The 15735-nt window shown below is 34.9% G+C and overlaps 1 protein-coding gene across 8 annotated transcripts in view; it reads right to left on the bottom strand.

Moving 5' to 3' along the window:
• AIDA (axin interactor, dorsalization associated) overlaps nucleotides 1–15735 on the bottom strand; it is a 42489-nt gene that overhangs the window by 22431 nt on the left and 4323 nt on the right. For all 8 annotated transcript variants that reach the window (XR_009536309.1, XR_009536310.1, XM_060127390.1 and 5 more), the window contains exons 2-4: nucleotides 12156–12225; nucleotides 4612–4665; nucleotides 4149–4203 (exon numbers count right to left, since the gene is read on the bottom strand). Coding sequence is in view for 6 of the 8 variants with exons in the window: in XM_060127390.1 (XP_059983373.1) it covers nucleotides 4149–4203; nucleotides 4612–4665; nucleotides 12156–12225 (179 nt within the window). In the remaining 2 variants the exon portion in view is untranslated. The remainder of the gene's footprint in view (nucleotides 1–4148; nucleotides 4204–4611; nucleotides 4666–12155; nucleotides 12226–15735) is intronic.

Below are 15735 nucleotides of genomic sequence, written 5' to 3' on the forward strand. Positions count from 1 at the left end.
AAACGTGCACTGAGTGCTAAAGATATGGCAGTGATAGAGACAGAGGGTTCTTGCCCTCATATGTGGATCTTAGACCCTAGTCAGGAAAAGCAGACAATAATAAGGCAACAAATAAACAAGATAATGTTAAGACTGCAATTAGTGTAATGAAGGACACAGAGGATGCTTGTGTACATGGAATAGAGGGATAACTTCAGCTGAGGTGAACAGGGCAGGCCTCTCAAACCTGAATTACTAGAAGACATTTGAGCCATGAGCTGGATGAGAGGAAATGTCCACAAGTAGCTCTGGGGCAAGGGCTCTCCAAGAATTAGAGAACAAGCTAGAGCAACAACAAAGGCTCTGGGGCAGGAGCTTGTTCAAGGAGTAGAATGGACTGTAGAGCTAAAGTCTGATAAGCAAGGGGGAAGTAGCAAAAGCTCTGAAATCAGATCTTAGCCCTACAAGGATGTTAATGACTTGAGCATTCACATAACTACTCTGAATCTCCGTTTCCCCAGTTCTATCCTTCCCAGACTGCTGAGAAAATTAAATTAAATAACACAGTATATGACATTGCATGGGAACATTTAAAGTACCATAAAAGTATAAGTCTACATTATTATATGGTAATTTATTTCTCCATAGTTTTCCCTATCTGGCTGACTAGAATCCTATTGTTTCAGATCTCACTAAGAAGGACTATTTTTAAAATTATAAGACTATCCTCTCTAAACTTGGTGCATGAATGCTCCTTGTAAGCTATTCATTCAACTCAAATATCAATTAATTCATCAGTCCCCAACCTTTTTGGCATCAGGGACCGGTTTCATGGAAGACAATTTTTCCACAGACCGTGGGTGAGGGAGGGGGGATGGTTCAGGTGGTAATGCGAGCGATGGGGAGCGACGGGGAGCGATGGGAAGCAGCAGATGAAGCCTGGCTCCCTCACCGCTGGCCACTCACGTCCTGCTGTGAAGCCCGGTTCCTCACAGGCCGCAGATCAATACTGGTCTGCGGCCCAGGGGTTGGGGACCCCTGAATTAATCACTTACACAGTATTATGCTAGATACTGAGAACAGGGAATGGGTGACAAAAAAAAAAAAGATCATGTATATCCATATCAGAAATGATCACATTTTAATAATAAAAAGGAAAAATCAAACCTTAAAATATGTATAAAACAACATCAGTGAAAAAGTTGAAAATCATATTAGTCATTAAGAATATCTTAAATTTGTATTATAATAGAAGAATTAAACAGTATTTTCTTTCCTTAGGCATCAATGCTTTGAAAAGGAAATGTCTGTTTTGCAGTAATAGCCTCTCCTTTATTTTGTATTTATAAGTATAGAGTATATCAGATATTTAATTTGTGTGAATAACTTTGGGAGAAAAATAACAGCTCCTTTCTCCCTTTCTGTAAATGTAGGATAGGTTTCCATTTTCACCAACTATGGAATAACAGGGATTCTAACGTCCTTTTAAAATAGGGTTCTACATAAATTTTACATAGGATTTTTCTTCTGACACTAATATTGATATTTTAGGAGAATTTAGAGAAGAGAGAAGCAAGTTTATAATTCCATGGAAGGTATTATCATGAGCATGGAGTCTACCACCATTGGGGACTAACTGGCTCATCCAGTAGAAATCACACACACAGGCCCACCCTCTACTGGTAAGAACTCAGCATTCTCAGCCTGCTGTCATGGAGCAGGCCCTGCAACCTCCTGAAGCTGACACTCTAAAAATCTCACAGACACACACCCCAGATGTATTCTTCTTTTGTGGCTGACATTTTTCATTTTTGTGGTAGGCAAAAATGAGCAAGTGCTTCCCATCTGAAAGGTTATTTTTTTAATTATGTGAGAAGATTCCCTGAAGACATTCAACTTAAAAATCTGCCGAGTTCATACTATAGGCAGAGCGTTGAATGAGGCTCTGTGGGGAAAATACAGAGGCTATTCACAATCTTGAGGAGAGAAATAAATATAAGTGAGAAAAATACAGGGAAGACTACAATGGGGGCTATAAAAAGTGCTCCTAGAAAGGACATGAAGTAGAGTTTAATTATGGCTAGGGAAAGCACGGAAAGCTTTCAGAGAAAGGTGGGATTTCTTCAGGGCCTTTGAAGATGAATTAATGGAAGGGAACTTCACAGTTTATGGGGTTGTCACGGGGGAACAAGTCTGAGTAAGAAGTAGTCTGCTACTAAGGATTAACGTAAGAAAATCAAGTAACTAGTACTTTCAAGATCTTAGTTTTAGTATGAATTTCAGACAGGATTATATTTTTAAAACTTTGAAGGAAAAATACATTAGCAAAATAAACCAACTAGGACTAACATGTTGAAAGACACAGTCATTCATTAATTTTCCTTTCCTTAACATTCTTAGAAGAGGCAGAGGTCAGCTTGACTAAGAACACTGAATCTGAAATATAGTCAAACACCAATTTATAGAAAATGTTTAATTCTGATAAAATAATTAACTCATAACAAGTGCCTAGATTTTATAAATTCAAAATTAATTACAGAGCATATCCTACTGAGATACAATATACACATTTATGTTCCTTTTAGAGGCAACAGCAAATTAAAATCATCTAAAAAAATAATAAGTACCAGGAAGGGAGAAGTCCAAATGAGAAGCACTATATAAATTCAAACTATAACAAAATGAATCCCAATAATACTCTTTCCTTTCCATTCCCACACCAAATCTTAAAAAAAAACAAAAACAAAAACAAATAAACAAAGTAGAAGACTAATGCAGATTTTAGTCCAATCTTCCACTAAGATATGGGCCAAAAATCTCTCAGGAACTTGACCTGAAGAACCATGATATTTAGGGTTGATGCCAATACTGCACCATTCCAAGTATTAATAACAGAGTGCAGTGGTAGGAATGCAGGCTTTGAGATCACTTAGAACCCTGGTCAAAATCCGGTTCTGGCATTTACAAGCTGTAAGATCACGGGCAAGTGTCAGTAAGCAAAATGCCATTGAGACGATTTATCTGAGTGCTTGGCACACCGCTGCTACTCGAAAAAATGGCAACTGTTATTACCAACGAGAAAGTCTATGAGGCCATAGGAGGAATAACTGAGCGAGTCTATGGAAAGAGATAATAAACATCTGAGTATAAGCGTTTACAAACTTTACAGTCACCCTACATACCTAACAGGTTCTTAAGTTTTATTTGGAAACAAACTGAAAAGAAATGGAAAATAGTGACTAGGTAAGGATCCCAAATCCAAATTATTCTTATCATTTAAAAGTGAACGTTATGATTTTCTTTAGAAACATTATACAACTCAGACATCCCAACTGCAGCTGAAATCTTTTTTTTAAAGCCATCAATGTGCTTTTCTTAAAATAATCTTATATATAGCCAGTTGCAAAAGACCATACATTATATGATTCCATTTATATGAAATGTTCAGAACAGGCAAATTTATAGAGACAAAAAGTAGATTAGTGGTTGCCTAGGGCTGGGAATTTGGGGAAGCTGGAGGGAAATGACTGAATGCTAACGGATAAAGGGTTTCTTTATGGGGTGATAAAAACGTCCTAAAATTGACTGTGGTGATATTCAATACTTGTGCCCTTGCTTATATTTCAAACATTTCCTCTAAGAGAACATTCATTTGAACCAGCAAAAAAGCTTCATCTAGCAGCAACCTAACCACCAAAATATTTGAAGGAATTGTTTACCTCAAAAAAACTTTCAGGAAGGAAAACGAGGACAACAAGGAAATATTTTATAGAGCAGATCAAACAGCTGGACTGCAGTTTTCAGTGACATGTTGTATAAATAGGCATCAATGACTATAACTTTATATTCTCCAGTAGACTCTACTGTAAATGTTTACCAAAGTAATTTAATTATAGTCTTATTAAAGAGATTAAAACAAAATAAAGGCTAAAACAGACAGATGAGGTACGACATAGAATCAAATAATTTTTCATATTCTATAATGAAAGTGAACCAAAGAATAATTACTATAAATATTATAGGAATTACAAAAGCACAAAAAAATTACATAGGACTAGATATTAACAGAAATGACTCAAATCAGCATTCTGCTAAATAACCTTAATATCCATAACAGCTCAAATATTTTTCTAAAGGAGTATCACTAAAAAATATAAAACAAAACTTACTTGGTTCTAGCTTCTTCAGATCCTCCAGTTTAAATTCTTCTTGGGACTGTGTGGACTGAATTTAAAACATGTGCATTACATATTTTTATTACAAAGATTTCACTGCACCCTATGTCTTTTAAGTGGTTGACGACATATTCAAAAAGTAGCCAAAATAAATGAATCTATTGCTTGCTTTCAGGGTAAAAAAAAAAAAAAATTCCAAACTGGTTTTTGTTTTTGTGTTTTTTGGAACATTCAGGCTAAAAATAACAGAAAAAAATTGAAGTCATATCTTTTATTTTTACAGTTTATATAATATGAACTAAATCTTTTAATATGAGTTTAACCCATGAATTCTTACTGTTATAAAACCTTTGTGAGACGATACTGCTTTTGGCATGAATGCTAATATTTTATCAGAATAGTTCACAATAATTTCTTTTCCTTATATTAAAAAGTTGGGGGGGGGGGACCTATTTACCTGTAAAGCTGCACTTCGTAATTCCAAGCATGTTGCAATTTTGCCTATGGTTTTCTGAAGGAAAAAGAAAAAGCTATAAATACCAAATATATCATAACTGTTAGCTGTCCAAATCATCAAGTTAATTTTCATTGGTAAGCAATCTATAATTTTAAAAAATAAGTTAAATTTTACTTCTTTTAGCATCTTGCAGACTTTGGAGATGAGAAACAGGAGGTAAAGGACTGGGATCGGGCAGAGAAGGTGAGTATATATTCGCTCCTAACCTAATGTGCCACAACCAATTTTAAATCAAGTTTGCTTTGATGATAGCTTTAGATGTGATTTAAAGGGCAATGAAAAGGACTTCAAGCATCTTCCCTCCTAAGCTTTACCTTTTCTTCTTCTCCATAAAGTCTGATATTCACTAAAAGACTTAAAAACAAAAATATCTGAAAGTTAGCACAGTGGTATAATTTAATTTTGACTCAAATCCAATCTTGACTTGTTCAATTAAATATATCAACAATATTAAGCAGAATCAATACTTGTGATAAATGGTGGTAAATTTTACAGTCAGATCTGAGCTATAAAATGGATACAAGTAATAAGGTGTAGTCCCTGTCTTTAATAAGCTCATGTTTCTATTATATAAGACACATTCAGAATCACTGTAACATAAAGCAGAGGCACTTGATTCTACAGGGCTTCAGCGAACTAAGCGGTAATATGTCCTGGAGAAACAGGACAAGAATCGGAATTAGGATTCAAGCCCCAGTGACTAGGAGAATTTCTAAAACTAACGTACTAGGAAAACTGTCATGGTTCATTTGTCTGAAGTCCCAAACTGAAGCAGGGGGAGAAAGGTTTGAAATGTGAAATGCGTGTGTTGGGGGAGGGAGGTCATTATAAAGGGGATCTTCTAGGACCAGCTGCAAAATCTGTTATTACTTTAGCAATAAATCATACAGATAGTTTCTGGACAGAAGAATGACTATCAGATTTGCCCTTTAAGAAGACCGCTGTGTGGGCTTCCCTGGTGGCGCAGTGGTTGAGAGTCTGCCTGCCGATGCAGGGGACACGGGTTCGTGCCCCGGTCTGGGATGATCCCACGTGCCGCGGAGCGGCTGGGCCCGTGAGAGGCCCGTGTACCGCAAAACAAAACAAAACAAAGAAGACTGTTGTGATAACAGTATCCATAGGGTGAAGGAGAAAAGGGAAAAGAATAAAGGTAAGATCAATCAGGTTATTTCAACTGTCTATGTAAACAGTAATCAGAACAAGAACATGAATGACTAGGGTTGAAATGAAAAGGAGGAGACCCATAGAACAAATATGTGCACGAGCAGGCAGCAGCTGAATTATGCCCATCAAGACTTTTAAATCCTTCCTAATAAAAAGGAATAAATCCTGACAATAAAAGTGAATATATATGTACAATATTTGCAATGCCTTCACAAAAAAAATATTCTGGAAAAGAAAAGGATGTTTTTGTATACATACTGACGACCTGCAAAAGTTTAGTCAATTAGATTTGGTGGTTTTCTCTTTCATCAATTTTCTTTGGAAGATAAATGAGGAGCAAAGAGGAGTAACAACTATCGTCCTGGTACCTGGCACCCAGGCTAGATGGCACTACGCAATTATCATGTGGACCATAAACAGCTGGGATAGTTCACAAAATAAAACACTAATTCTACAAATAACAAATGCTAGAGAGGGTGTGGAGAAAAGGGAACCCTCCTACACTGTTGGTAGGAATGTAAATTGGTGCAGCCACTATGGAAAACAGTATGGAGGTTCCTTAAAAAACTAAAAATAGGGTTGCCATATGATCCAGCAATCCCACCCCTAGGCATATATCTGGAGAAAACTATAATTAGAAAAGATACATGCACCCCAATGTTCACAGCAGCACTATTCACAATAGCCAAGACACAGAAGCAAGGTAAATAAATGTCCATCAACAGATGAATGGATAAAGAAGATGTGGTATATGTATATACAATGGAATACTCCTCAGCCATAAAAAAGAATGAAATAATGCCATTTGCAGCAATATGGATGGGCCTAGAGATTATCATACTAAGTGAAGTAAGTCAGAAAGAGAAAGACAAACACCATATGATATCACTTATGGAATCTAAAATATGACACAAATGAACTTATTTATGAAACAGAAACAGACTCACAGACATAGAAAACAAACTTATGGTTACCAAAGGTGAAAGGGGGAAGGATAAATTAGGAGCTGGGGATTAGCAGACACAAAGTACTATATGTAAAACAGATAAACAATAAGGTCCTACTGTATAGCACAGGGAACTATATTCAGTATCCTGTTATAAACCATAATGGGAAAGAATATGAAAAAGAATATGTATATATTGATATATATATCAATATGTATAACTGAATCACTTTGCTATACACCAGAAGCTAACACAACATTGTAAATCAAGTATACTTCAATAAAAAAATTTTTTTAATTTAAAAATATATAAATAAATAAACCACGACTGAGCAAAAGACATGACTCTTGGTCAAGGAACAAGTAACAATATTTAACTATCTCCACAATCTTTAAAAATTTCTTTTAATCTTAATATAAAAGTTTAGAAAACGTCAAATTTTATTTTGAAATTTTACATTTAAATATTATATTTAATAGAACTGCTGCAAAAGGAATCCAGATACTCAGATTTATTTACCCTCTGAAAGAGCTGTTGTGGAGGAACCAGCAACAATCTTTTCTACATAAAATCTAATAACCTCAGATCATTGTTCATATATATCACTCAAATCTGACAAAACTAGTAAATAATTTTAAATATAAATATAATTATATAGTAATAGTAATAGCTAACAACTATTGAGCAGTTACTAAATGACAGACTCTGCTAAGTGATTTACACACATTACGTCATTTAATCCTGACTACAACCCTATGAGTTAGATACAACTATTTTATAGATGTGAAAACAGAAGACAGGTTAAGCAACTTGCCCTGGACATCAGTGTATTCTATACAATAGCAATATATACAACAAAGTAATATACTTATTTTAATACCATTTGGCCATACTTTTTATGTTCTTTAAAAAATGGTTTTGAAAAAGGGTTGTCTGTATTAAGGGACACGTACCAGTGAGTAAGTCTTTAAAAATACTAGTTAACTCCTTTTCCTTCTTTACTATACAATCCATCTGATTTGATGTTTTTAACATTTAAGGTAAAATGTAGTTTAACAACTATAAGTCCACTAATAATCTATTTTAAATTTAAATATTTCTTCACGTTAAGCAGAAGCAACAGTTTTTTACACAGAATCTACTGAACTATGGCAAAATACCAATAAGCATTATTCATAACTATTTTAAGGGACCACACCCAACATCAGTATTAAAAAAGGAGTGAAACACTATCATTTTCAGCTGTAGCAAAACATGCAGCATTTATTGATGTCAAAATCAAGTGCTTGCTACTGTAATTATTTCAACTTTCTTAGAAAGAAATGGTTCAGAAAAATTATTAAGAAGCACAAAGTCATATGTGTCAGAATATAAATATTGACTATTAACTAATACACATTAAGACTAAGCACTCAAAGTGAAGTTTAATTTTAGAAAGATTTAAATAATTAGCACTTCATTCAAATTAACTGCTTATACCTACTGTGGTATAGAAATGGAAAATGTCATTTTCAGAATACTGGCTACTTTACTTTGTCACTTGCTAGGGAAATGGACAACTCAAAAAGAGCAGTGAAAGGAAAAGATGAAATAGAAATATACAAATAAAGAGCAAAAGTAATTTTGCTAAAACATATCAAGGAAAAATAGGTTGAAAAAATACACATTGTTAAAGTAGTAGAGTCTCAATCCAGACTTAATTTTTTACATTTAGACAGCCAGCCGTCTACTCTTTAGATGGTGGGGGTGGGGAGCAAAGAAAGGAAGAGAGGGAGGCGGCAGTGGAAAGTGGGGACCTATAAAATGTAAAACAAGCATATAGTGCTGGAATTCTCATTACCACTAAATTTGATTCAAAACAGGGAAAAACTTTCTAAGCATCATGAGACAGGATGTTCTAGTCTGTCCAGAAACTTACATGAGAAAATCTACTACACCAAAGCAGGGAATTCAACGGAATGAAAGCTTTTGGCAGCTCTTTTTTGGCTACTAAACCCTGTTGTTATAATGACAAAACTATTAAGAAATGAAATGAAAGCTATGTCAACTGATCATGAGGGAACATCAAATAAGAATTATAAACTTGCTTTTTTTTCCACCAGAAATCTTTGAGAATATTTTGAATAGAAAAGCCATATGAAGATTTTTTACCATCAACTAATAAACTTTAGAGAGATCAGTAGCTCTGCTTTAGAGTTCTTCAGATTTAAAATAAATATTGTGAAGATATATATGTTATTCTCTAAAAAAATAGGATTCCTCTAATCTTAAATAATAATCATATACAAATAAATATCAATAACTTAAGATCTAACAAAGCATTTATTCATCAAATATTTTTGAAATCTTACTGTGAACAGTAAAAAGCTTCATAAAGAAAGCACTTTAGAAATATAGTGGTTTTCAAAAATCTTCTTTCAAAGTTCCACAAATTATTAAATGGTTGGCATAATTCTAAAACTTGTCACTGCTACAAAAACATTTAAAATAGTAAAAGCATAAAGAATATAATTCCAAATAGAAAACATATAGAACAATTTTGCTTAGAATAATGTAAGGAACATTCTCCATTTTCCTCTTTTAAGGAAAACACAATCAAATTTCTTCTCCTTTGGCTTACATGCCAGGTCTGGCATTCAATTAATTTTGCAGACCTAACAGTTGGTTTCAAAATTTCCCATAACATGTTCTTTAGATCCAATGAAATATTATAAAGGGAGGAGGAGGGAGACTTTCAAAAGCCAACAAATCTGAGAAATACTCCATTACCCAAACTCTTTAAAACTCCAACATACACATTAACATACTAAAAGCCCTGACAAGTCACAAACTCTGTTCATATAACATCTATTAATTTTTCAGAGTCAATGTTCTCCAGATAATGTCTGGGAAATCTTTGTTTTTCTAATCATTTATTAACTCAGAGCCTCTAAGTTTTTCCTTATGTGACATTGAAATAAGGCCTACTATGTCAATATGAGGTTTCTGGCCCATTGTGAATGTTTCACCTGTATTTTTAAAGAAAATTTTTTTAAAGAATTTGTATGCATACGACTTGCCTTATATTCATAATGTAGTACAGAGTGATTTGGGGGCCCTTCTCCAAGCCCAAGGAATAGGGAGGCAGGGACAACCTCTCTCTGTAGTCACTACTGGCAGCCACATTTGCCTCCTAAGCAGGTTTATAAATAATAAATACCTCAGAAATCAGGCCTCGAGGAGGGGAGGAGGAACAGACTACCTCAAAGGTAGAGGTCATTTGAAGATTTAGGGATACGTTTCAAGATCCTTTAGGGTTATCTAATCCCTCATTTCATACATAAGGAAATTAAGGCCCAGAGACAGAGACTGGATTCAAGACCAAGTCTTCTGACTCCAGATCTCAGGCTCATTCCTTTAGGTCATGGTGCCTCCTGGGCCTTGTGGAGGGTGAGATCTGTGTAAGCTGAAAAAAGACAGCAGCCAGGTGCCTACTAAGAACAGCTATAAATTAAAGATTGAATACACAGCACTGTCAAACACTCCAGCTTCATCCTTAGAAAGTTAAAGAAAATTAAGAAAAAGCTAATTTTTTCTGGTTAGTCTAATCATCAGAATACGACAAAGCTCATTTCTTGATGACATTTTTAAAAACTTTAGTATGTTTTAGGTCAAATCAGTTTATATTTGAGGTCGTGTTGCTCATAGAACCTATACCTAAGCAACAGATGTTGGAGACAAGGCAAACAGGTGATTAAAATATGGCTGTCATTAAACTTTTTAATTTCCTAAGCTTTCATTTTGTTTCCATAGTCATAACACACTTTGTTAGCTGTTAATTTACATACTCAGATATTTGAGATTGTTTCAAAACATAGATGTTTAAACTCTCAATTCTGTGATGCCAGCTGATCACTTCCTTAGCAATTCGTAGACAGATTTCACAAATCTTAGAGGTGATAAAGCATATAGTCCTTCTTCCTTTCCTTTTGCAAACCGGACAATTCCTCTGTGGTAATTATTTTCCAGGGCTAAAATCCTAAGTTTCCTAAATCTATTGTGGATATTAGCAATTATTAAGGAAAAAAGAAAAATATACTTTAAAATTTTAGAACTTCTATTACCTTTTAAAGTACAAAATAAAGATACACTAGATGACACAGACCCAAAAATGTTTTATTAGGTTTTTTTTTGAATTTTATCTTATTTATTTTTTTGTACAGCAGGTTCTTTTTTTTTTTTGATTTTTGAATTTTATTTATTTTTTTACACAGCAGGTTCTTACTAGTTATACATTTTATACATATTAGTGTATACATGTCAATTCCAATCTCCCAATTCGTCCCACCACCACTGCCCCTGCCACTTTCCCCATGTGGTGTCCACACGTTTGTTCTCTACATCTGTGTCTCTATTTCTGCCCTGCAAACCGGTTCAACAGACCCCAAATATTTTTAAAATGCAAACATACTAACTTGTGTAAGAAATATGACTGACCTTAATTTTTGGTGTTTTTTTCTTTTCAAAGACTTATAAAGATGAATCAAATGAATACAGGCCTAAGGACTAAAACCAATCTGTTTAGGCTTACTTAAAGAGTGTGCAAAGAATCACTCCCACTCCCACTCCTTGTACAAAAAGAGAATAAAAGCAAATTAAGTCACCATAGTTTTTACAATGTCTTAAGAAATGGGAGGAAAACTGACATGAATTTTTTCATTATCTACGAGATTAAAATTTAACTTAACATTAGATACCTTGAGCCAGGAAAAATAAGAATTGTTTCCTCCCATTTCTTCTCACTGTTTTACAATAAGGCTTCTTAAAATATCCCATTTTTCACAATCTCTAGCAGTACAGGGAATCAATTTGATTCATTAAAATTTTAATTCAAGGATAAAGAGCACCCTTGAAACATTTTGCAACTTTATGCATTTATTTTGTTGATGGATTCTTATGCTAAATTCTTGACTTGAACTAATTATTTTTCAGTGGTGGCTTTTTTTGTTTTTCGTTTGTTTTGTTTTTTGTTTGTTTTCAGAGGAGGTGGAGAAGGAGGTAAGGAAGTTCTGAGTTAAGTAAGTACTGAGGTGGGATGCAATTACTCACAATCAAACTCCAGTCTCTGGTACCCCTTCCTTCCCAACCAAAGTGTGGATGGTCTCCACTAAATGTCTAAATGGCTGAGTAAAGAAATTCATTAAGTGAGAAATTCATTACATGGTAAATCATGTGGTATCTCTAAAGTAATTACTTAATGTTCAGCGAAGCATAATCAGTATCATTCTTTGTACTTAAGTATAACAGTTTTTGTTGTTTGTTTTTGCTTAATGGACTCAAGACAGAACCCTTTTCATTTGGAATCTGATGTATCTAGAGATTATTTTATGGTACCTTTTGTTCTTCTGTGAACTCAGAATTATTGTGTTGAGCTTGGGCCTCTTTTTGTAGGTGTCTTGCTAATCTGTAAGAAGAAAAAAACATTCTTTAAAATTGAAGGAAAGCAAACTATTTCAAGTGAAACATGGTAAAATAATTTAATTCTTAAAAAAGAGTGAAGTACAATAACACTTTTCTTCTGTTTTCAAAGTATAAATCTACATTATCTTTAGAATCTAACTCTTTATACAATGACAATGGAAATAAGATACTTTTCATACCATTTCACTGGGACAAATTTCAGCTCGAGACAGCAAAAACAGAATCACAGAGGTGGAAAGAATCTCAAATGACATCGAATTCAACTTTCCTTAGTACACACGAATTTCTTCTACAACAAGCCAAGAGCAGTTGTCCAGATTCAGCTTAAACACTTCCAGTGAGCACCAATTAATGGTACCAGCCAGAGGTACTTTATCAGTCTATCATTAATTTGCTGATAAGATTAGTTCAAATTACAGCCATGACAAAGTGATGATACTCTATCAAATTATACTTTTGAACGTATTTTTCATGGCAAATAAAGAAAATCCTCTACCAATCAGACATGGAAATCACTGTTTGCTCAGTTATCATCATCCTTAAAAACAGCAGCTAGGCCTCGGATGAGTTTTCAAGGATGGATCTGTGTTACAAGTCTAAGCTCAACTCTTACAGCTAAACAATAAAAAGAAAAATAACTCAATTTAAAAATGAGTAAAAGGTTTGATTGAACAGACATTTCTCCAAAGAATATATAAAAATGGCCAATAAGTACATGAATATCATCTCATTAGTTATTAGGGACATACAAATTAAAACCACGATGACATACAACTTCACACCCACCAGGATGGGTATAATTTTTAAAAAGAGGGAGAAAAAGTACAATGGGTATTGGCAAGGATGTGGAAATTGGAACCCTACCACTGGAACTGATGGTAGGAATGTAAAATGGTACAGTCACTGTGGAAAACAGTTTGGCAGTTCCTTAAAAAGTTAAGCATAGGGGGCTTCCCTGATGGCGCAGTGGTTGAGAGTCCGCCTGCCGATGCAGGGGACACGGGTTCGTGCCCGATCCGGGAAGATCCCACATGCCGCGGAGCGGCTAGGCCCCTGAGCCATGGCCACTGAGCCTGCGCGTCCGGAGCCTGTGCTCCAGAACGGGAGAGGCCACAACAGCGAGAGGCCCGCGTACCGCAAAAAAAAAAAAAAAAAGTTAAGCATAAAGTTACCATATAACCCAGCAGTTTCAAAATCCTAGGTATATTCCCAAGAGAACAGAAAACATGTTCACACTCACACACACAAAAACTGTACACGAATGATCACAGGAGCAGCATTATGCGTGATTAGCCAAAAACTGGAAATACCTAAAATGTCCATTAACTGATGAACGGATAAACAAAATGTGGCGCACACATTCAAAGGAATGTTATTTGGCCATAAAGAGGAATGAAATACTGATACATGCTACAATATGAATGAACCTCAAAGACATTATGCTAAATGAAAGAAGCCATATAAAAGATCATATATTATATGATTCCATTTACATGAAATATCCAGAATAGGTAAAGCCATAGAGATAGAAGGCAGATTAGTGGTTGCCAGGGGCTGGGGAAATGAGAGAATTGGAAGTGACCCATATCAGGTAAAGGGTTTCTTTTGAGAGTGATGGAAATGTTCTGGAATTAGATAGTGGTGATGGTGGCATAACATTGTGAACATACTAAAAACTAACAAATTGTACACCTTTACAGTGATAAGTTTCATGTTACGTGATATTTATTTTAATTTTTAAAAACTTGCAGGGGGGAAAAGAAAACAAAGAATCGAAAGGATTTTTTTGGTGAGACATTTTATAACTACAAAAGAATTTTAAACTATAATTCCCAAGCATACTATACTATCCTAGGTGGGGAAAAGAGGCAGGGATACAAAGGGTAGCAAGTGCTAGATTTCCCACCAAGCCGTTGCAAAAGACAGTTCACCAAGTTTCCAAAAAGCCTTAGATGGAAGTTCTAATCTATACAATCATGTCTTTAAAGATCAAGAGTAAAGTTCACTTGATGACCTCTATCTAATCTATGAAAGGTCTGCATCCTCCTTATCATAACGCAAGAAACTCCTGCATAAAATCATAACGTTTGCCAGGATAGCTCCACCATGTTACTTAATAAAAGTGCTTCCATCCATTTATTTCTTTTCCCCCAAAACTGGAAACCCCAGAATATTTGTCCTAAAATGTCATTCATAGACCCACTCTGTGGATTTTATACAGGAGTAAGTACAATTAGAAATAGCCATAGCCATACTTGTCCCGTACTTGGTTTCCTTTCTAACTCTTGCTGGCCTACCATCTACGTAGAGTTCTCTTCAGGAATCACAGTCTACACTTAACAATGTCAACTACACATCCCTGTATTCAGGGAAGTTACAGTGTTGCACAGTTTCTTTATTTGACAAGTTCTACACACAATATGCCAATAGTGACTGTAAACCTAAGTAGGTCACTGTCAGAAGAAAGGATATAGCTCTAAACTCCTGCTCAAATGCTAGCAGTCAGTAGACAATGATGTTAAATTCAAACAGAATCCTGTTTTTAAAAATTAGGCAACAGGCTGGAGGAAATATTTGCAAATCATATATCCTATCTGATGAAGAACTGATATCCAGAAAATACAAAGAACTCTTCTAATTCAATAGGGAAAAGACAAACAACTCAATTTAAAAATAGGCAAAAGGTATGAAGAGACACTTTACAAACAAGATTTACAGGGAAAATAAGCATCATAAGAAAAGACACTCAGTATTACTAGTCGTAAGAGAAAAACAAATGAAAACCACAGTGAAGTACACTACATACCCACTAGAATGGCTATAATCAAAGAGACACACAATAACAAATGTTATCAATGTAGAGAAACAGGAACTGTCATATATCGTTGGTAGAAATGTAAAATGGTGCACCCAGTTTGACCAACCAGTTTCCCTTTAAAAATTACACATAAATTTACCATATGAGCCAGCAATTCCACTCCTACATCTCTACCCAAGAAGAATGAAAATATACGTGCACCCAGGCTTACACGTGAATGTTCACAGCAGCGTTAATGATAACAGGCAAAAAGTAGAAACAACTCAAATGTCTACCAAGTAGTGAATGGATACACAAAATGTGGTATACCCATACAATGCAATACTACTCAGCAGTAACAAGGAACAAGGTACTGATACATACAACAACATGGATAACTTCAAACACATTATGCTAAATGAAAGAAGCCACATACAGATCACATATCATATGATTCAATTTACGTGAAATGTCCAGAAAAAATTTCATTTCATCTTTAGAGACAGAATATAGATTAACGGCTGCCTGGGGTTAGGGTGGGAACATGGAATGACTGCAAATGTGCATAAGCGATCTTTGTGGGGTGATGGAAATGTTCTAAAGTTTGATTGTAATGATGGCTGCACAACTTGGTAAATTTACTAAAAGTTCACTGAATTGTAAACATAAGATGCTGAATTTCACTGTATATAAATT

The sequence above is a fragment of the Lagenorhynchus albirostris genome, chromosome 2 (genome assembly GCF_949774975.1).
Source record: "Lagenorhynchus albirostris chromosome 2, mLagAlb1.1, whole genome shotgun sequence".
Classification (NCBI taxonomy): domain Eukaryota; kingdom Metazoa; phylum Chordata; class Mammalia; order Artiodactyla; family Delphinidae; genus Lagenorhynchus; species Lagenorhynchus albirostris.